The sequence below is a fragment of the Xenopus laevis genome, chromosome 7S (assembly GCF_017654675.1).
Source record: "Xenopus laevis strain J_2021 chromosome 7S, Xenopus_laevis_v10.1, whole genome shotgun sequence".
NCBI classification, from domain to species: Eukaryota; Metazoa; Chordata; class Amphibia; order Anura; family Pipidae; genus Xenopus; species Xenopus laevis.
The window spans coordinates 101,730,657-101,754,041 of record NC_054384.1 but is presented as its reverse complement, the minus strand read 5'-3'; the positions used below and the strand labels follow the sequence as shown (position 1 = coordinate 101,754,041).

At 40.1% G+C, this 23,385-nt stretch overlaps 1 protein-coding gene across 2 annotated transcripts in view; it reads right to left on the bottom strand.

Moving 5' to 3' along the window:
* Positions 1-23,385, bottom strand: part of LOC108697820 (protein kinase C gamma type) — a 165,773-nt gene that overhangs the window by 87,927 nt on the left and 54,461 nt on the right. For both annotated transcript variants that reach the window (XM_018228255.2, XM_018228258.2), the window contains exon 3: positions 3,508-3,590. In XM_018228255.2, coding sequence (XP_018083744.1) covers positions 3,508-3,590 — 83 coding nt within the window. The remainder of the gene's footprint in view (positions 1-3,507; positions 3,591-23,385) is intronic.

Sequence of the window (23,385 nt, the reverse complement as noted above, 5' to 3'; positions counted from 1 at the left end):
GAGATATTCTGAGACAATTTGCAGTTGGTTTTCATTTTTTACTATTCATGGTTTTGGAGTTATTTAGCTTTTTATTCAGCAGCTCTCCAGTTTGCAATTTCAGCAGTATGGTTGCAAAATGGTCCAAATTCCCCTAGCAACCATACTTTGATTTGAATAAGAGACTGGAATATGAATAGGTGAGGCCTGGATAGAAATCAGTAAGAAAAAGAAGCAATAACAATACAATACATAAGACCAATTGAAAAGTTGCTTAGAACTGCCCATTCTATAACATACTAAAACTTAAAGTAAAAGGTGAACCACCCCTTTAAAACTGCCTCCTGGTCAGTGATGGGCGAATAAATTTGGCTGGCGCAAATTCGCCGCTGGTGAATTAATTTTGGACACGCGTTCGGGAAGTTGCCTCACGGTAAAATCGCCACGCACCAACACTATTTGGACACCAATTGACTTTAACGCTGGCGTCAAAATTGACTAAAGCGACTTTTTGGACACACGCTCCAAAATTAACGCAGGTGTCAATTTTTGTGTTTCACAAATTTTTGGGTGAATTTTTCGCTGTTTCATGAATTTCGCTGGAAATTCACGGAATTTTTCAGTGAAGCGAAACGGGGGACATTCGCCCATCACTATTTAGACTATTGGAATGTATGTGGTTGTTATCACTACTGCTACTGCCTATATTACTCTGCCAGTTTACCTTGCACATATCTTTTCCATAAATATATCCATAAATATATTTTATTCCATACCCCTAATTAGCATTTATTGTATCCTGAACTTCTTGATTAGTAATTTAGAAACTGATAATTCACAAAGGTGGTGGTGAGGTGGGCAATATCAGGGGAGGTTTGGCCCTGTAATTGCAGGTCATCAGGAGGAAGAGTCAGATCATTGAGCCAATGTGGTCTTCACCCCAATGGGATCTATAAACCCATCTATTGAAAGCCCTATACATGACCAACAACCTGCCAACTCAGTCTGGAGAGACTGAATAAGCAGATGTTTGATGTACGGCCACCTTAAATAGCAGTAATGAATTGATAATAGGTTACTATTGGTACTTTAGTCATTTAGTGTTGTCAATTCTTCATCAGGTGGCACTTGATTCCAGAATAAACATCCTAATTCTGTGTATTTCTTCATCTCCTTAACCTTCTAACCTGACATACTACTGTTTACTATTAAATGAGATTTAATGAGATTTCAAGCAGTACCCCCTTATTAGCTTCTGTAATAAGTACCCCCCCCCCAGATTTTTGATTAAAGTTTCCAGCTGGTACCTTTTCCTTTATATCACACCTTCCCAGAATAAGGCCAAGGGCAGATTAAATTGTCATTAACTGAGCAGCAGTCCCAACATTAATAACAGAAATTCATAAATGGGACAGCAGCCACCAGGGAAGGATTGAAGAAAGTCTTAAAATTAAAGATCGAGCAAGACATAAAGAAATAACAGCAGAGATTAACATAAACCAAGGAGGCATCCTGGGTCTCTGCCGATATTACGGTATCAAGAGTCCAATGAGAAAATCCAGAAGTAAATGTGGGTTAACTGGTAATAAAGCAATGTAACCGGTCTCTTCTCCAGATTACTGCATAGCAATACAAGCAATGTACAATCATACATATATGAACAAGCTGCTGTGTAGCTATGGGGGCAGCCATTCAAAGCTGAAAAAGGAGAAAAGGCTCAGGATACACAGCAGATAACAGATAAGCTCTGTAGTATACAATGGGATTCTGTGTATCCTGTGCTTGAATGGCTGCCCCCATGGCTACACAGCAGCTTGTTTATATACAGGTAAACTATAGTAGTACTTATCTGTTATCTACTGTGTATCCTGTGCTTGAATGGCTGCCCCCATGGCTACACAGCAGCTTGTTTATATAAACTATAGTAGTACTTATCTGTTATCTACTGTGTATCCTGTGCTTGAATGGCTGCCCCCATGGCTACACAGCAGCTTGTTTATATAAACTATAGTAGTACTTATCTGTTATCTACTGTGTATCCTGTGCTTGAATGGCTGCCCCCATGGCTACATGGCAGCTTGTTTATATAAACTATAGTAGTACTTATCTGTTATATACTGTGTATCCTGTACTTGAATGTCTGCCCCCATGGCTACACAGCAGCTTGTTTATATAAACTATAATAGTACTTATCTGTTATCTACTGTGTATCCTGTGCTTGAATGGCTGCCCCCATGGCTACACAGCAGCTTGTTTATATAAACTGTAGTAGTACTTATCTGTTATCTACTGTGTATCCTGTGCTTGAATGGCTGCCCCCATGGCTACACAGCAGCTTGTTTATATAAACTATAGTAGTACTTATCTGTTATCTACTGTGTATCCTGTGCTTGAATTGTTGGCCCCATGGCTACACAGCAGCTTGTTTATATAAACTATATTAGTACTTATCTGTTATCTACTGTGTATCCTGTGCTTTAATGGCTGCCCCCATGGCTGCACAGCAGCTTGTTTATATAAACTATAGTAGTACTTATCTGTTATCTACTGTGTATCCTGTGCTTGAATGGCTGCCCCCATGGCTACACAGCAGCTTGTTTTTCTAAACTATAGTAGTACTTATCTGTTATCTACTGTGTATCCTGTGCTTGAATGGCTGCCCCCATGGCTACACAGCAGCTTGTTTATATAAACTATTGTAGTACTTATCTGTTATCTACTGTGTATCCTGTGCTTGAATGGCTGCCCCCATGGCTACACAGCAGCTTGTTTATATAAACTATAGTAGTACTTATCTGTTATCTACTGTGTATCCTGTGCTTGAATGGCTGGCCCCATGGCTACACAGCAGCTTGTTTATATAAACTATAGTAGTACTTATCAGTTATCTACTGTGTATCCTGTGCTTTAATGGCTGCCCCCATGGCTACACAGCAGCTTGTTTATATAATCTATAGTAGTACTTATCTGTTATCTACTGTGTATCCTGTGCTTGAATGGCTGCCCCCATGGCTACACAGCAGCTTGTTTATATAAACTATAGTAGAGTTTCTAAAGCAAACACACCAGTTTTACCAGTGCAGGGCATCATTACATTATAATTGTCATTCCTTTAAGACACTTTAAGTTCTTAGTGTAACTGTTCCTGGGTGCTTTCACTCACTAAAAAAAGTGTTCACTTCCTAGAAATGTAAGTGTAACATCCTGACCTTGTTGTACACCAGCAACATGCTAAGGATCCCACTTTTTAACCCTGCTCACAAATGGCAGCTTTAGCAGATGGGTCAATAACCAGTTGGCACCATTTCTGCACCGGGATATTATACTGACTGTTTAAGATAGTACCAGAGAACCTGATATGGATAAACTGCGCAATAAAGCTATAAATGACCCCAAATTACCATCTTACTTCTGTTTACGTTTAAAAGAATAATGATAATTTTTATTGTATGACAGATGCAAAATAGGGACATTCATCTGTAAGATTAACATATATATATATATACTGTATATAGACTTGATACTTACATCTGAATGTGGGCCTTTACCAGCTCCTGGACATTCAAAGGTGACAAATTCATGGCATCGTTTATGAACCACAAAACTGCAAACTGTCAAGAAAAAAAAAGGAAATATTGTTACAGCAAAACCAGATTGAGTACAAATGGCACAGAAACTGCCAGAAGCAAAAGATAATATTGTCCACGTATTTAATGACCCATTTTTGAACAGGTTTCCGACATACTAAATGTTTTCAAGTTCTTTCATTACAAAAAACTGGAACTGCCTTTGGAGCATATTGTATGGACATTTTCCTTTAAGTGCCCAGCCTCCAAATATTTAGACAGACACCTTGGTACCAAAGTTTCCAGTACCAAAAGGGCAAAACATGTACATTAAAGTTGGGTTGGGGGAGGACATGCCTACTTATTGCATGTGATCAATCTGGCGCAACATTGGGTACTAGTGATGGGCGAATTTGTCCTGGTGTCGTGAATTTACTGCAAAATTCGTGAAACGCATTGGTCAATGGGCGTCAAAATTATTTTAAAGTGCATCAGTTTTGACACCTGAGACAATTTTTATACGCACGCCTATTTTGTCCAAATACACTAAAGTCCATGGGCATCAGAATCATTTTGACAAAAATTATTTTGGCACGCGGATTTTTCTCCAGCGATTTTTCACTGTAATTTAGAGAATTTATTCGCTGGTGGCGAAACACAGAGATTTTAGAGGCTGAAAAATTGCTATGGGAGGGAAGAAATAAAGTGTAAAAAAACCCCATGCAATTTGTCATGTTTACCAACAGCGTTTCCTGCTTTTCATTTGCAGTGCCTCCGAAATGGATCACAATGAGTGGCCCCTGCAAATTTCACTTTGTATCTGCCACTTAAAGGAGAAGCCCTAAAAATGAATAGGGCTAAAAATGGCATGTTTTATATTCTGAATTTCTTACTCCAGCCTAAAGTTTCAGCTTGTCAATAGCAGCAATGATCCAGGACTTCAAACTTGTCACAGGGGGTCACCATCTTGGAAAGTGTCTGTGACACTCACATGCTCAGTGGGCTCTGATTGGCTGTTGAGAAGCTAAGCTTAGGGCTCGTCACTAATTATCCAGCAGAAAATGAGCTTCCCCTGTAATATAAGCTGATGCTACAGGTTTGCTGATTATTAAATTCTGATGCTAATTGCACTGGTTTCTGTGCTGCCATGTAGTAATTATCTGTATTAATTACTAATCAGCCTTATATTGTGACATTTCTATTCTATGTGTACTGTATATTGTGAGTGGGTCCCTAAGCTCAGTAAGTGACAGCAGCACAGAGCATGTGCAGTGAATCAGCAGAAAAGAAGATGGGGAGCTACTGGGGCATCTTTGGAGACACAGATCTTTACTGCTAAAGGGCTGTGGTTGCCTTGGGCTGGTACAGAAGCACAAAACATCATGTACAACATTTACCTCCTGGGCCCCACTGCAGCCCCAGGGTCTGCTTTCTCTGTAGTTACGCCCCTGACTCTTTTGCTTTACTGTGTTCTCTACTTTGTACCATACTTCAGATTTTCAATGTACTACAAGTCATTGATTGCACTGCACTATGGGTATAGTGCAAACACTAAGGGGCAGATTTATCAAGGGTCGAATTTTGAAGTTGAAAATACTTCGAAATTCGACCATTGAATTGAATTACTTCGACTTTGAATATCGAAGTCAAAGTTTTTTTTATCGAATTTGGCCATTATGGTCCAAGTAAAATCGAACGATTCGAAGGATTTCAGCGATCGATCAATCGATTTTTCTTCAACTTCAAAAAACTTAGAAAACTGCTTAGAAAGGTCCCCATAGGCTAACATAGCACTTCTGCAGGTTTAATTCGGTGAAGTATTGAAGTCAAAGTTTTTTTAAAGAGACAATACTTAGATTATCGAATGGTCAAATATTCGAACTATTTTACTTCGAATCGAATTCAAAGTCGAAGTCGTAGTATCCTATTCGATGGTCGAAGTATCCAAAAAATGACTTTGAATTTCGAATTTTTTTACTTCGAAAATTCCCTCGAATTCACTTCGACCCTTGATAAATCTGCCCCTTAATGTATGGTGTGCTAAGGATGACTGGGAAGATTGGGAAAAAACAAAACTTTTCCGGATTGTATATTGTATTAGCCTGAAGCTGTGGCTTAGCTTCATGTGGTTTTTAATAGCACCCCATACCCACCCCTATATACTAATGGTGGTCCTATGCTTTTAAATATGGGCGTTGGTTTGGGCAATTGCTCTCTCTTAAAAGCCCTTATGGGCGGGGGAGGATTCAGCCTTCAGATTGAAACCAATGTTCAACATACACTGAAAACAGGTAATGCTATTATGCAGAGAATTGTCTTTTTATATTATGACCTGAGAACAAACAAGTTAGGGACCGCCATATGGGGTTTACCTTGAGGTGGTATGGTGGCTTTTCAACTTTATGATCATAACTTTGTAACTAAAAAACCCCTGTTTTGTAAGCACATGCACTTGCATTTATACTGAATTACTTATGAGACAGGGGCCCAGGGAAGTGCATTGTAAGTAGCACTTCCATTATACTTAAATATATTTTGATTTAGCCTTATGAGTGCTTCCACAATCCTCCAATTTTGTATATGGCAAATAAATTTGCAAAACTCCCGGGAAACTTCTGCCTCTTGCCCTGCCTGCTCCACCCACTTGCTCCGCCCACCAATGAGCGTGGCGTAGGTATGCGCTGCCAGGAGGCGGGAGAGTAGTGATGGGCGAATTTGCGCCGTATCGCTTCGCCGAAAAATTCGCAACCCCCCTTCCCAGTCGCAGGCCCCTGCCCAGCAAACTCACTTCTGCCCTCTCCCGTAGTGATGGGCGAATTTATTCGCCAGGCGCGAATTGGCGGCGAATTCGCGCGATTGTGCATTCGCGATTCACAGGCGTCAAAAAAAAATTTCGAAAAAAACGGGCGCTGACGTCAAAAATGGGCGCCGGCGTCAAAAAAACGGGCGCCGGCATCAAAAACGAGACGCCGGCGCCCGTTTTTTCGATGCCGGCGCCCATTTTTTACGTCAGCGCCCGTTTTTTCAGAAATTTTTTTGACGCCGGCGAATTTTTGCCGCGAATTTTCGCACAATCTAATTCACCGCCAATTCGCGCCTGGCGAATAAATTCGCCCATCACTACAGGGAGGGCAGAAGTGAGCTTGCTGGGCAGGGGCCTGCGACTGGGAAGGGGGGTTGCGGGGGGCCCTGATGTGGGCCATGACCCCCCCCCCAATTTGACCCAGTACATTGATGTCCTGTTGGATGAACACATGTCACTTGATATTGTACAAATAAATTGATCATATTTCTGTACTGAATAGGCAGGTGGAGGGAAAAATAATAGTCTGTTGTTAGCAAAGGAGAGAAAGACCAAAATGTGCACTATGACCCATCAGGCCCTAGTTATACCACTGTTACCCATGTACTTTGGAATTGCTAATAAGTGTCAAAGGTGCCCTACACTTGCTAAGGACTCAGCTTTATCATTTCTATATTTTAGTATCGAGCTTTTCCAGCTAAGGTGGAAGTGCCATTTCCCATTTTCGTGTTCATTATATGACTTTCCGATTCATTTCTGGCTACAGCAGCGCTTAAGGCTACAATATGCTCAGGGCATGAAACTAGAATTCACCCTAATTAACATTCTTTCACGCTGGATGCAACCAAAACAATTTGCAATTTCAGCTTGACTTTCTAAATAGAATATATAACCATAGAGTAATGACTTTGTTCTGCAAGAAGTCTATACGGGAGCAACTTGCCAAGGCATGAAACCGAAACCTCAGCCGGAAGCTGGACATGTTCTGTCTGGGTTATGTTTGCTCCCAAACTGATATTTCAGCACCAATTTGCAGCAAAACCTGCCTAAAGATATTAACAGTTGGGGGCAGATTTATTAAGGGTCGAAATTTTGAAGTAATAGGAGTTTGTTTTTTTTTTGAACTCCTGTAACTTCAAAATCAAATAAAAAAAGACCAATCGAAATTTATTAAAAAAAATCAAAGGGTGAATAGACTGTATTCAAATCAAATCGAAAGTTTTAGTACATTCGATCGAATTCAAATAGAAGGATTTGCCCCAAAAAAACTTAGATTTTTCAAAGTCCACAAATGACTCCAAATAGGTTCAAGGCGGTCCCCCATAGGCTAAAACAGAAATTCTGCAGGTTTTAGATGGCGAATGGTCGAACTTGAAGTTTTAGAGAAACAGTACGGGGCAGATTTATCAAGGGTCGAAGTGAAAATTCAAAGTAAAAAAAAATTTGAATTTCGAGCTATTTTTGTGTACTTCGACTAGGGAATAGTCCAAGTTCGATTCGAATTTGAAAAAAAATAGAAAACTTGAATATCGAAATTTAGAAGAAATAGGAGGTTTTTTTTTTGAACTCCCATAACTTCAAAATTCGAATAAAAAAAGACCAATCAAAATTTATTAAAAAAAATCGAAGTTATAAAACTTCGGGTGAATAGACTGTATTCAAATCGTTCGAATCAAAGTTTTAGTACATTCGATCGAATTCAAATAGAAGGATTTGCCCCAAAAAACTTCGATTTTTCAAAGTCCTCATATGACACCAAATAGGTTCTAGGAGGTCCCCCATAGGCTAAAACAGAAATTCTGCAGGTTTTAGATGGTGAATGGTCGAACTTGAAGTTTTAGAGAAACAGTACGTGATGAATTTCGATATTTGAATTGTCTAATTTTTTCAAAATTCCATTCGAATTTTGGCCTATTCCATAGTCGAAGTACACAAAAATAGCTCAAATTCGAATCTTTTTACTTCGAATTTTCACTTCGACCCTTGAGAAAGCTGCCCCTAAGTGGTGAAATGCTATTCGCTAGAAATGAATTTCCATAATGTACTTTTTAGTGCATCATCTAAGACTTAACTCCAGTCTCCCCTGCAGCTTGTCCCAGCCCTCGTTAATTGGCACATCAGGCTAATAACCCATCTCTGCGGGGGATGGTGCTATGTGTATAATGCCAATGTCTGACTGTTTGTACCAACTAGCGCACTACAAGGGGATGCATAATCCTTCTGCCAAATGCTTTGATCCAAAAACACTTTATTAGCAAGTCTTTGATGTGCACGTTTAGTTAAGAAAAGGAACATTGTTAATCATACCCAAGGCACTGTAACTGGGAAGAAATATAAAGATGATATTCCCACTTACATAGCATGCCCACGGATTAGTGATGGGGGAATAAATTCAGCAGGCACAAATTTACGGTGAATTTCCACGTTTCGTGCAAAATTGGGTAGGTCAAAAATATATGGACGCGCGCCGGAATAGTCGCACACATCAAAACTGTCGCGCATCAACATTATTCGAACACCTATTGACTTTAACGGGGGCGTCAAAATTGTTGCGAATTAATGTGGGCGTCAAAATTGACGTGGGCATCGAAATTTGCGCTTTGTAAATTTTTTGCCATTTTCGGAAATTCGCACATTTTTCGGCGAATCGAAATGGGACAAATTTGCCCACTACTGCCAAGGACATAGGTCTTGCTCAACTGTATTGAATTTAGGGATGCACCGAATCCACTATTTTGGATTCAGCCGAACCACAGAATCATTCGCAAAAGATTCATATGCAAATTAGGATTTGGATTTGGTTTGGCCGGGCAGAAGGATTCGGCCAAATCCGAATCCTACTGAAAAAGGCTGAATCCTGGCCGAATCCCAAACCGAATCCTGGATTCGGTGCATTCCTAATTGAATTCCCTTCTGTAAGGTACAAGTTATTTTAAAATAGTAAGATCAAGGCAATGTGGCACTCCTACTGCAGTACTTTAGGTCAATGTAGTTTCAACAGACAGGGCCACCATCCCAAAGTTTCAGTTAAAGTTATACTGTCATGGGAAATCCTGTCATGTTTTATGTCCAGAATGCATCAGTTAATAGTACTGTTCCAGCAGACTTCTGCACTGAAATCAGTTTTTGAAAAGAAAAGAGCAAACAGATTTTGTTTTATACTTAATTTTTAAATCTGACATACAGTATTGTCAGTTTCCCAGGTGCCCCCAGTCATGTGCAAGTTGGAGTGATATCAAGAGGTCCTCTGCATTCAACCCAATATCAATATATTTAAGACAGAGACATTTTGTGCATACAGCTACTAAAAAATGCCTTACCCTTTAAACAAAACAGGGATTGTTTGTCCATATATTGCAATATATTTAAGCTGGCCAACTACGTCAAAGTCATCTCATATCTGGCCAGTCCTATGCTCAGTTTTCATCCGCCTAATGGTTTTAAAAATGAGTGTTGAGCACAACTTTTCCTTCCATTGTGATTGATGCTAAACAAGTTCTAGGCTTTTATAGATCTATCTAAGGCCTAATTGGAAGACCAGCTGCTAATCACGTCAACAATTTATTCGGTGCCTATAAATAAAATACATTGTGTTTCTATAAACTGAGAGACTGGTTTATGTTTATGGCTTTGTCGTAGCCCTAATGGCACCAAAGAGGAAACACCTTGCAAATTTGATTTTACAGGAGAATTGTGTAGGTGGGTTTGATTTAATGACCGTCTTGGGGATTTAGGTCTCCACCATGGGATTTCCTTCCCTTCCTTCCTGCATTTACAACTCCATGGGAATATACAAAACCGTGGAGTTGTGCGGTGAAAGAGCTTCAGAACATATTTATATCCGGCATTGCCATGGAAACCGTGGGGCAGATTCCAAAAGTGGTTTAAGAGGGACTGTCACCTTTGTACAAACTAGAAATCAGCAGAGAGAAAACTGCTAAATAAAGGAACAAAGGAGTAGGAGGGAAGTGGTGAAAATGGACTACAGATGGGGAGGGGGAATAACAAAGCCATAAAACCTATATTTATATATAATGCTTCATAGAAATTGAATAATCCATGCCCATACTCTGTAGCATTATATAATGTGAATCAGAAAAAAATGACTAAATCGCATCGGGTTTGTCTGTTGCATCTATTTATGGGGGCAATAACAATAATCAGAAATATTCTTTTCTAGGGACACAGAGGGGGCTTATTTATCAAATCCAAACTTTAATAGAAAAAAGTCTGACCAAACTAGAATCCATGATTATTATATATATTTATATTATTATTTAATAATAAATATATTCAATATTTAAAAAAAGCCCGATTTAATCGGATCGGGGACAAATTTATAAAATCGAGCGAAAATTCGAATCATACTATTGTTTCGATTTTTTTGGCCCTTTTCCCCCGAAAAGTCAGAATTTTTCAGATTTTTGCCCAAAATAGTCGGATTTCCGGGATAAATCCAGCGCAGACCACAGAAACTTCCAAATAGGATAGGTCTGAGATGCCGGATTTTTGGATTCAGACTTTTTCTATCCTCGAGGTATAATAAATCACGAAAAATTCAATTCCGATTTTATTTTTGCCATTCGGACTTTAATAAATAACCCCCCATATGTTATGGAAAAAAGATCAGAGTAGGAATAATCATCCTATAGCAAATGTCAAGTGTAATTTTTTACGCAACCGCAGTGTAATTTCGCAAGTTGCCATTTTTATTTTATCATGTTTGTGCAGCAGAAGTCTGTTAGTATTAGAAACTCTAACTAACAGGCTGAGATGGGACAGTCAGGTTGGCAAAACAGTCAGGTTTAGAAACTTTAACAATTACTTACAAAAACAGACCTCTCAGCAAAAAATGATCAACGTGACCTACAGGTAACTTTTAGGGGGTTATTTATCAAAGTCCGAATCTATCTCAATATTTTCTGCTACAAACTCCAATCAAATCCACTCGGGGATTTTTTCCACTTATTTATTATTACATTTTCCCTGTAAATTGGCTTGTGGGAAAAAATCAGATTTTCTGAATTTTTAAGACTTTTTAATCTGATTTTCACAATTTTTTCATAATTTTCACCCAAAACACCAAAAAGTTCGGGGTATTGCACGAAACCCAGCGCACATCAAAAAATCATTGGGACTTCTCCCATTGACTTATATGCAACCTCAACAGGTCTGAGATGCCGGATTTTCAGATTCAGACTTTTCCATCCTCGGGGTTTAATAAATTCCAAAAAATTTGTGATTTTTTTTTTTTTAATAAGATCTGACTTTTTGCATTCCAAGTTTAGTAAATAACCCCCTTAATGTAAAAGTAGTTTTCTAGGGGCATATTTATCAAGGGTCGAATTTCAAATTGAAAAAACTTCGAAATTCGAATTCAAAAAGACCAACCAAAATTAAGCCGAAGTTTTTTTTTTTGGTCGAATAGGTCAGTTTTTGATCGAATAGGTCCGTATTCAGCCGAATTCAAATCATACAAATCAAATGAGTAGTGCATTCAATCCAATTTGATTCAAAGTTTTTCCCAAAGAAAACTTTGATTTGTAAAAGTCCAATTGACACCACGTAGGTTCTAGGAGGTCCCCCATAGGCTAAAACAGCAATTCGGCAGGTTTTTAGATGGTGAATGGTCGAAGTCAAATTTTTAAAGAGACAGTACATGATAAATTTCGATATTCTAATTTTTTTCAAATTCAAATTGAATTTGGACTATTTCATAGTCGAAGTACACAAAAAATTGCTTGAAATTCGAATTATTTTCATTCGAAAATTCACCTCGACCTTTCATAAATCTGCCCCTAAGTGTCAGTATCACTTTAAAGAATATTTACAGACACAGGATTTTGCATTTTTATAAAAACTAAAATAAGGGGATTTACTGCTTATTTGCACAAACAAATAGAAGCTCTGAGAATGCTTTACATCACTTCTGAAACATTCCTCATCTGGTGCTAGAGAAAAGATGGTGACTGTCTATGACCAATCCTGAGCTGAGGAAAGCAATATGGTAGTTCTCCAAATCTGCTTGTATAATGTAGATCCTCAGATTAGGAAAGATTTGAACACAGTATGTCAAGTTCTTATCTTTTACTGACTGCTTGGAGAAAATAAATGAAAGATTAATACTCCTTGAAAGGAAGAATATTGTCATTTTCTGAGCTTTCTCTTCACAGACCAGATTCTACAAGACAGATTGAGCCATTTGTTTTAAGTATATTGTCAAGGCAACAGATAATAGAGCAGTTAAGGGGTTGTTCACTTTCTCACTTTTTCTAGTTCAGTTGGTTTCAGATTGTTCACCAGAAATAAAGACTTTTTCCAATCACTTTCTATTTTCTATTTGTGATTGTTTTTCTAATATTGAAGTGTAAAATTTAATTTGTCACCTTCTAAAACAGCTCTGGGAGAGGGGGTCGCCGACTCTTAACTGTTCTAAATTGATACATTTAGTTGATACATTTATTATGTTTGTCCCTGCTGAGCAGAATCCCTGAGTTTCATTAAAGGCAGCTGTTAGAATTGATACAATAGTTGCTGATATTCCACAGATACTGCTGAGAAATGGATCAACTTAAGGTGGCCATAAACAGGGAGTTTGGCGATTTTACCAAATGAGCGGATCTCTCCAACATGGAGGTGGCCGATATCGGGCTGATTCGATCATGGGCCCTACGGCCCAAGATAGCATCAGAATGGAGAAGATACCGGCGGTCGGATCCAACGGGATTTTCTACCGTGCCTGATCAGCATCTGGCCAACTTTTGGCCAGATATCGATCGGGAACGCCCATCGGGATGCCCCACACACTGGCGAATAAGCTGCCGTCTGTTGTATCAACTAAATGGAGCAAATTGTAACAGTTCAGAATCTGCACCCTGATCACTGAGCTGCCAGACTGAAACACTAGAGACATGTATATTTACAAATGTATAACATTAACAAAACCTACACCTATTGTCTAGGCCGCAGGGGTCCCCAACCTTTTTTACCCGTGAGCCACTTTCAAATGTAAAAAGAGTTGGGGAGCAACACAAGCATAAAAAAGTCCCTTGCGGTGGCAAATAAGGGCTGTGATTGGCTATTTGGTAGCCCCTATGTGGACTGGCAGCCGACAAAAGGTTTTACTTGGAACTATATTTCGTTTTTTATGCAATTAAAACTTGCTTTCAAGCTCAGAATTCAAAAATTAGCACCTGCTTTGAGGACCCTGAGAGCAACATCCAAGGGGTTGGAGAGGAACATGTTGCTCGCGAGCTACTGGTTGGGGATCACTGGCATCTGCCTGTGCAGTAGTGGTCCCTGCACTATCCCTGCAGTGAGTTGCATGTAAAAAACATTTTCATTAAAGCTACTTGTGTCTAAATGTGCTCGGTGTCTAAATGTGCTCGGTGCTCATATAGTTGCACTCAGCGTCACTTAGAATTAAGCGATGCGCCTATTGATAAAGGGAAACCCTGGAGCTTCCACCACCTCCAGACCAGGTTGTAGCTCCAGGGTTCCCTCAGTGGTCTGTGTCAATCTCCGCAGTTAAGTCGAGCCAAACGAATAGGGCACAAACTCACAAATCAAACACCGGACATGATGCCAGCAGATGCCAGAAATATCGTCAAACAGACTCCAAAGATATTCGGCACAACTGAGACCGATTTTCAAAGAAGCGCATTCGTTACTTTTAGCGAATCAAATGCTATTGCATCAAGAGCATCTCCCCTTTGTGACCACAATGTCGCCTGAATACCAGGGGAAAAAATCTGCATTGTGGGAAAAAAGATATAGTATTTGTGCTTGGAATTGTTCTTTGCTTTGTGAATTTGTAGACATACATGTGCCCTTCTGTGTTTTATGTTGTGGATACAGATGCCAGTGGAGGAGATTGTTGCCCATGCCCCTAAAACATCCTGCTCGTGCCCAATTTGCCCCAACCACACCTCCCGCTCTTTCCAGCTCTCATTGTGGGGTCGTTTTTTCATCAGCAGGGACTTATCTTATTAAAGGAGAAGAAAAGGAAAAATCACTGGATGATGCCAAGTCTTTAAAGGGGTGGTTCACCTTTAAGTTAACTTTTAGTATGTTATAGAATGGGCAATTCTAAGCATATTTGCATTGGGTCTTCATTCTTTATTTTGTATAGTTTTTGAATTCTTTGCCTTTTTCTTTTAACTCATTCCAGCTTTCCAATTACGGTCCCTGACCCCATCTAAAAAAACAAATGCTCTGTAAGGCAATAAACGATTTTGTCATTGCCACTTTCTATTACTCATCTTAGTCTAGTCTAGTCAGGCCTCTCCTATTCATATTCCGGTCTCTTATTCACATCGATGCATGGTTGCTAGGGGAATTCGGGCACTAGCAACCAGATGGCTCAATTGCAAATTGTGAATAAAAAAAGCTAAATAATTCAAAAGCCACAAATAATAAAAAATGAAAACAAATTGCAAATTGTCTCAGACTATTACTCTGTACATCATACTAGAAGTTAACTCAAAGGTGAACAACCCCTTTAAGCACCCAAAGTGAGTTGATCACCCAAGGGAGTTCTCCACAAAAAACGATCCAGCCGAAAGTACTGCTCGCTGGCGTTCAAGCCCCAATCAAGATGGTGGCGCAAGCAGTACCCTGGCCTGGTGTCCTTTTTGAAGAAGCAGCAACCTGGGGTTTACAGATAAGTGACTAGATTCAATGGGGGAGATTCACTAAAGTGGGAAGTGGCTAACGCTGGCGAAAATTCACCAGCGTGACGTAATTTTGCCACTTTGACAGGGTCCCTGGCGTAAATTCTCTAGGGAAGGAGATAGACTCTAGCGCTACTTTGCACCTAACGCCAGGCGAACTGTTGCACTGGCGAATGGACATAACTACGCTAATTCGCCAGAGTTTACTTCGCCAGCTCAGACCAGGCAAAGTGCAATAGAGTAGCGCTAGAGTCTATCTCCTTCAAAAATAGTTGAAAATTTTTCTAAGTCCCAAGAAAAGCTGGCGTATTTTACTTTTTACAGGGTGATAGGCTGAAAAAGATCGTAATTTTTTTGGGGTACCCTACTTTCCCCCCTACATTTCCTAACATATGGCACCTAAACTATACAGTGGGCTCAAAGATCGTAATTTTTTTGGGGTACCCTACTTTCCCCCCTATATTTCCTAACATATGGCACCTAAACTATACAGTGGGCTCAAAGATCGTAATTTTTTTGGGGTACCCTACTTTCCCCCCTATATTTCCTAACATATGGCACTTAAACTATACAATGGGCTCAAAGATCGTAATTTTTTTGGGGTACCCTACTTTCCCCCCTATATTTCCTAACATATGGCACCTAAACTATACAGTGGGCTCATTTGTAGGGCAATATTATACCTCTATTTTATTTTATTAAGGTTCCCTGGGCTTGTGTAGTGTAATGTATTTGCTGCAACATATACGTCCATTGTACTTTAACTTCACGCCGTATGCAGCGCCGATCCGCGCCTTTATGCCACCTGAGGCGACCTTCTGTTGCCGCCCGATGCCGTATGCTGCACTAGAAGAGCCGAATTTCCGGGTTGAAAACCGGAAATTCGGCTCTTAGTTACCAGGAGCGGCATTTTTGCAGCCCCTGGTAACCAGGGGGGCGCTGCCGTCTGTGGCGAGTGTCTCAACTCGCCTCATTGGTGGAGCGCCCCTGGCCGTATGCAAATTCGGCATCGCTAGCGTGACTTCGAACTGCTTATCGTATTATCGATAGCGCAACTTCGTTAGCTTTCGTAACCATGGACGCAACTTTGGATTTTCATGAATTAGCGTTGTCCTGGCGAATCTACGCCTGCCGAAGTGTTGCGATGTGAGCGAAGCCGTCGCTGGCGAATTTTTGGTGGTTAGTGAATTTGCCCCATTGGGGGGGGTGTCAAAAAACAACGCACCCACGACGATTTAAACTTGAATACGGAACCCTTGCAAATCCTCCTTATTAAGAAAGAAAATATATTCCTAAGCAACTACCCATTCATACATATATTACAATTCTTCAATGGCTTGTTATAAGTACATGAAATTGCTATTGAAAAAAAAGGATTTGTCTGTTTCCGTGTATTCTCTGCACTACCGGTTCTTACACTTGAAACAATGTGCTAGAAGCTAATTAACAGACCTGAAAAGAAGCATGTGAGTCATTGTGCTAACTGGAGTCTTGGCTGGCTTTTACTGTCAATGTTTCAAGAGTCAGAGCCAGCAGTGGAGGATGGGACATTAATAATTTTGCTTTTTAGGGACCCGTTAGTAGAGATGGTACAGTAAATACTCTTCTTTCTGAGATTCATGCCGAGCCTGCAGCTGTTTATGGACTACAACCCAATTAAGGGATGCTGGAGATCGGTGAAGAACATCAAGTGGAAAGCTGCAAATTAGACATCCTTGCTCTATAATTCTTTAGCCTAAAGTAAAGCTTTTGTTTTATTACTGGGGACTTAAGAATAATGTCAGAATGACCATAAAAAACTCGCAGTAAGTTGTTATATTTCAAGGAGCCAAGTATCTGCTGGATGTTTGTCAGCCAACTGTCTCAATACTAAATTCTGTGCTCCAGTTGCTTTTCACATTTTTTATGAACTTATGTATTACTACTTTGTTATATGAGATAGACAGTCCGGGCCAAGGTTCTAAGTCCAGCAATGTCTATACTTTACGAATGACAATGAACCTGTACTATGCTTCTCCGACTCTCTTTTGGAACCATGTTATCTCAGAATGCACATGTCCCCTCCTCTATGTGTCTGATCTGATGGGCACCTACATTACTTATCCAAGCTTCCATGCAAAGATATTGTAAAGCAGAGCAAGTGCTTATCAAGGAATCCATATGTTTTCATGAGCTGCTAGTGGACCCTAACATGTTACATATTTTGCATAAAAATGTTAAATGGGTCTCCTCTGAAACAGATGAAAAATTACCAGGTCAATGGCAATTCAGTTTTTCATTACTTAGAGACTTTTTATGAAGTGAACAGAGAACAGGAAAACATCTTCAAAAAAAGTAGGGATGCACCGAATCCAGGATTCGGTTTGGGATTCGGCCAGGATTCTGCCTTTGTCAGCAGGATTCGGATTCGGCCGAATCCTTGTTCCTGGCCGAACCGAATCCGAATCCTAATTTGCATATGTAAATTAGGGACAGGTAGGGAAATACCGTGGCTTTTTGTCACAAAAGAAATTTTTTTTCCACTTTTTCCTTTCCTGACCCTAATTTGCATATGCAAATTAGGATTCGGATTCGGTTCGGTATTCGGACAAATCTTTCACCAAGGATTCGGGGATTCGGCCGAATCCCAAATAGTGGATTCGGTGCATCCCTAAAAAAAGTCTCTAAAAATGCCTCTCCACATGGTTGTGTAACTAGGTTTACGATAAGCAATGCTAGTGTCAGTTAAAACAAAGCCATCCTCTAGTTAATGCTTGTCTCTAGCAGAAGAATCAGTTGCCAAGTCAATGGCGTATAGCCAGCAATGGAAATCAGACACATGGAGAAAACTGATTATTTGTTGGTTCAATCTATAAGCAGCGAGGAGGGGCTTTCCATGGCCTTTGCACTGCACCTGAATTTGGATGGTACTATATAAGTATGGATCTTCTTCTGCAGTTAGCTATAGAAAACACAATTCAAGACGAATGTTTCAATGTATAAGTAGAGCGTGTATATGCACAGGCTTGGATCAGTAGAAACTTGTTGATGGTCCTTCCCAAATTCATAGGGACATTCACTAAATGGTGAAGTGGCTGACGCTCGCGACAATTCACCAAAAATCCCATCGGCAGGGACATCACCAATTTACTAAGGGTAGAACTACACGGGCGTTTTTGTGGTGTTTATACAAATGGCCTGTAGATGTCACTGTGCTCAAGACTTATACTGTGCATACTTTCTATACAGCTTGTGGTGTTATAGTTGCTTACTGTTGTGTAATGGCTGCATGAACCTGCTAATAAACCACTGTTATACTCTACTCATCCTCGGCTACCAAAACATAACAATTTTGCATTCCGATACCTTCCGTTTCGGCGTGAGGAAGCGTAGCCATCATGATGGACAGGGGCGATCCTGGCACCTCCACCGCATGAGGCAGCAGCAACTCCCCCCCCTCCCCCAGAAATTCACTCTTAAAGTACCAGGAGAAGCATTTTTGCTGCCCCTGGTACCTAGTGGGACGCTGCCGCCTGAGGCGACAGCCTCAACTCGCCTCATTGGCGAAGCACCCCTGACGATGGATCACCGAATCTAAGGTAAGTAATAGGATTGTCAGACATTGGCGCAGCGTGCATCCAACATAACACGACTGTCGGATGTGAACGCTGCATATCGTATCTTCATCCGACAGTTGTGTCGTGTCAAATGCACGCTGCGACAACGTCTGACATTCCTATTACCTTAGATTCGATGCATCCAACGTGACGCCTGCACTTCCTCGCGTCAGAACGGAAGGTATCAGATGTCATAACGCTGGTGTAGTTCTACCCTAACAGGCGTAGAGGAGAGTTCGCTAACAAATGAGACCATTGCTATCTCTTTTCACTCTGGCAAATAGTATTTACTCCGCAAGTTTACCAAGATGTGAATTTTACTAAACGTTACCTCTTTCGCCAGAGTTTCCTTCACAACCTTAGACCTGGCGAACTGATAAAACAAAGCTACATCTTCCTCAATTTTATGTCAGTGACATCATATCCTGTCGGAAATTCATTAAAGTTGTAAAAAATGCTGACGACTTTTACTTTTTTAAAGCGGGATTGCCTTCAAAAGTAAAAACGATTACAAACTTTTTTTTCCAGACATTTGAGGGGCATGGCACATTTGTTTTTAAGGTGGGCTTATGTGTATGGCATTAAAGGTTCTTTTCTGTCTTTATTATGGTTCCTTGGACATTTGTACTAATAAGTGGCCACTTCAAGCAGTTGCACCATCACTAATAAACACATATATACAACTATACTGTATCAAATTGACCTAAGCTTAAGAGCACGAAGTTTCATTAGACAGAAATAAACGCTAGTGAACCTTTGCCAGCATTTGGCAGCTGAGATGCAACTTTGCATTTTAGTGAATTAGCGTAGTGGAAACTAATTTGCACCTGGTGAAGTGGCGCGAAGTGTGGCGAAGCGGTTGCTGGTGAAAATTTGCTCTTTAGTGAATTTGCCCCATAGAACAGGGCCGGATTTGTGGCAAGGCCTAGGGCGGCATAAATTCAGGTAATTTAAGTAAGTTGTTCCCCTTCTGCATCACCTCTGCATCGTCCTCCTCGACTCCTTGCGCCTGCATGTATATACGCATGCACGCATCTTGAATAAGCGTATATGCACATGCACAAATACATGCAGGTGCAAGAAGATGAGGAGAACGACGCTGAAGGGAAGGGGAGGACGACGTGGGAGGGGAAGACAGAGGGGGGTGCATAAGGGGGCGATGAACAGAGACGGACTAGGGGTGCCCCATTTGTAAATCCGGGACTGAGCATGAAACCATACGACCCAAAAAGAAAAGCATTTGCTGGTTAGGATTTAACCCAGTGTTGTACTGGCCCACCAGGATACCAGAAAAAGGCCCGGTGGGCCCATTCCATAGGTACCCCCCCCCATATATGATCTGAATAGTAAAGGGGATCATTTTGATTTCATATAGAGGCCAAGGTGACTCAAAAGAGGCCAAGTCAATGGCTGTTGGAATATGGCCACATATTCTGTTGTTCATTGAAACTTGAGCTATATGACTAGTCACTAGATCAAACATGGTTTTATTTATGCAGTTGATTCTCAAATGAATCTCTCTCAGTAATGTGATGTAATTCTTACCTTTACAGAACATCATCATAAATACATACAGATGAAACAATCTGAAATGGTAAAATACATCTTAACCTTGTGCAACATATTCAACGCCTTGGAAAATTGAGGTGTCCCATTACTGAGCTGACTATACAATGAAGGTCTCCTAGATATCCAGTTCCAAATGGAACTTCTTCAGCACCTTAGCATGTAACTACAATTACTAGTCTACAGCTATGGCAAAGTCAGTGTATTTACAAATTATTATTACTTGACTAAAAAAAACATGGCCCTCCACTTAAAGGAGAACTAAAGCTTATCTAAAGCTGGAGGTTAGAAATTATAATTTGGGCTTCTGTACCAGCCCAAGGCAACCACAGCCCTTTAGCAGTAAAGATATGTGTCTCCAAAGATGCCACAGTAGCTCCCCATCTTCTTTTCTGCTGATTCACTGCACATGCTCTGTGCTGCTGTCACTTACTGAGCTTAGGGACCCACTCACAATATACAGTACACATAGAATAGAAATGTCACACTATAAGGCTGATTAGTAATTAATACACATAATTACTACATGGCAGCACAGAAACCAGTGCAATTAGCATCAGAATTTAATAATCAGCAAACCTGTAGCATCAGCTTATATTACAGCCAGGGAAGCTCATTTTCTGCTGGATAATTAGTGACGAGCCCTAAGCTTAGCTTCTCAACAGCCAATCAGAGCCTACTGAGCATGTGAGTGTCACAGACACTTTCCAAGATGGTGACCCCCTGTGACAAGTTTGAAGTCCTGGATCATTGCTGCTATTGAGAAGCTGAAACTTTAGCCTCGTACAATAAGTTCACTATATAAAACATGGCATTTTTGGGCACAATCATTTTTAGGGTTTAATTCTCCTTTAAGCCCCTACAATTTGTAAACCCTATATCTAAAATACTCTGAATATCCAAATGTTATAGGGTTCTCAGTACAAGTTCCCTTTTGCAGAAATTCAGTCATCTATTTTTGTTGCTGGGGTTCAGGGCAATATTTTATATATAGGCAGACAAGGGCCTGTGCCTAGGGAATCAGACTTAAGGGGGTGGCCCTATATAATCGATTTTTGTTTAAAACACCTCCCCAGCCAGAGTACTGTGTTGTGAAATTCTGGGGCCACTGTGCTGTGCTATATATTTATGGAATGACTGTGTGATGAAATGCTGGGGTCGCTGGGTGGCATATATTGTTAGGGCCACTATGCTCGAAGGAGTCACAGAGCTGTTCTATGTTGGAGTTGTGGTATTACTATTCCTTTAATGCTTGAGTGGTCACTTTAACCTTTGATATAGTTCAACCACTCAAGCATTAACCATCTGTATAGATTTACATATCCCCTTAACCACTAATACTACATACGTATTCGGGGGCTACTGGAAAGAAACATGGCTAAGTCTTCTGTATATCTAATTATACACACAAGAACAGAAACAGAGACACGGGAACAGAAATACAGCGTGAGCATAATTAGGTGTTACAAAGACAGGAAAATTACCAAGAGAAAAATGGCATATCTTCAATGTTAGCACAAAACTATCATGAGAAAATTCTAGGAACAAGTAGGCCAGTGATAGCAAGTTAAAAATAGAAAAGAACACCGAAGAGAATTGCAGAAAACCAAGAATATTTTCCTACAGATAAATCACTGAAATGATTCCATACATCACACTGAGCGTGTACAGTCTCAGCCAAGAGATTCTCCCTGGAATAAAGCAGAAGGCAACTCTGCGAACCTTCAGGCAAGTCCTTGTGTATCTTAAGAAGGAGGTACACAAGTGACTACATCCAAATAAAGAGGCAATTATACCAATTAAAGGGATGCTGTCAGCCCATGGAATACCCTTTGAAACTCCAACATGTAATTTGCTTGGGAAATGGGTTTTGTGCTTTTTTTTGTCCCTTAGCAGATATAAACTGAAATCCACAAGAAATAAAGGGGACACAACACAACACAAAACTGCCGCACTTTGCTCAATAATCTCAAGAATTGGACTGTGGACTTGTACTCAGCTAGGGTTCTTTATTAGTACCCTAAACTGATGGTGTCTTCTGTTGCTCTAAAGCAGAATTCATCATTCTGTGGTTCTCAAAGGAAAGTGGCATTCACTTGGGAACACTAGCAGCCCTAGCGGCAGCCCAGAATGAAAACTTTTACATACTTTTTACCCTGCCATCTTGTTCTCAGACCAAGATGGTGGTGGAAAGGTGCCCTGAGCCAGTGCATTTTTTACAGAAGAGGAAAGACAGTCCAGGGTATAACATGATCATATTCACTAGGGGATGCCTAATAACTCAAGTGCACCCTTCACATTATACCCCACAAATTATGCACAATTTTGTAGTTTCCAAAGGTTTCACATCTACTATTGTGATGAGATGATGTAGAATTGTGCAGTTCAAAATTGCAAATAATGATGGTTATTTACAATGGATAGCTATTTTTTTGTATGCAGGCTGGACGAACTAGGAACATACTAACATAGTAGGTTAGGTTTAAAAAAGACACATGTCCGTCAAGTTCAACCTTTTAAGTCTATATATATATATATATATATATATATACTGTATATATAACCTTATAAGACAGGCCAAAAACCCATCTGAAGCCTCTCCAATTTGCCTCAGAGGGGGAAACAAATCCTTCCTGACTCCAAAATGACAATGGGACCAGTCCCTGGATCAACTTGTACTATGAGCTATCTCCCATATCCCTGTATTCCCTCACTTGCTAAACACCATCCAACCCATTTTTAAAGCATTAAAGAGATTATTATATGATCCCCTTATATATTTATATCATATTTATATTATATCCCCCTTAAAGGGGAAGTAAAGTCTAAAATAGAATAAGGCTAGAAATGCTGTATTTTGTATACTAAATATAAACATGAACTTACTGCACCACAAGCCTAATCAAACAAATAATTTATGCTTTCAAAGTTGGCCACAGGGGGTCACCATCTTGTAACTTTGTTAAACATCTTTGCAAGACCAAGACTGTGCACATGCTCAGTGTGGTCTGGGCTGCTTAGGGATCGTCATAAATTATCAATATAGCACAAGTCAAATAATATCTGCCTGAAGCTGATACAGCAGGACTGATTAATAATCAGAATATACAGACTGCACTGGGTCCTGTGTTGTCATGTAATCTAATGTGGATTTTTATAGTTTTTGTATTGTTTAATACAAACTTTCTCCAACTCTGCAGAAC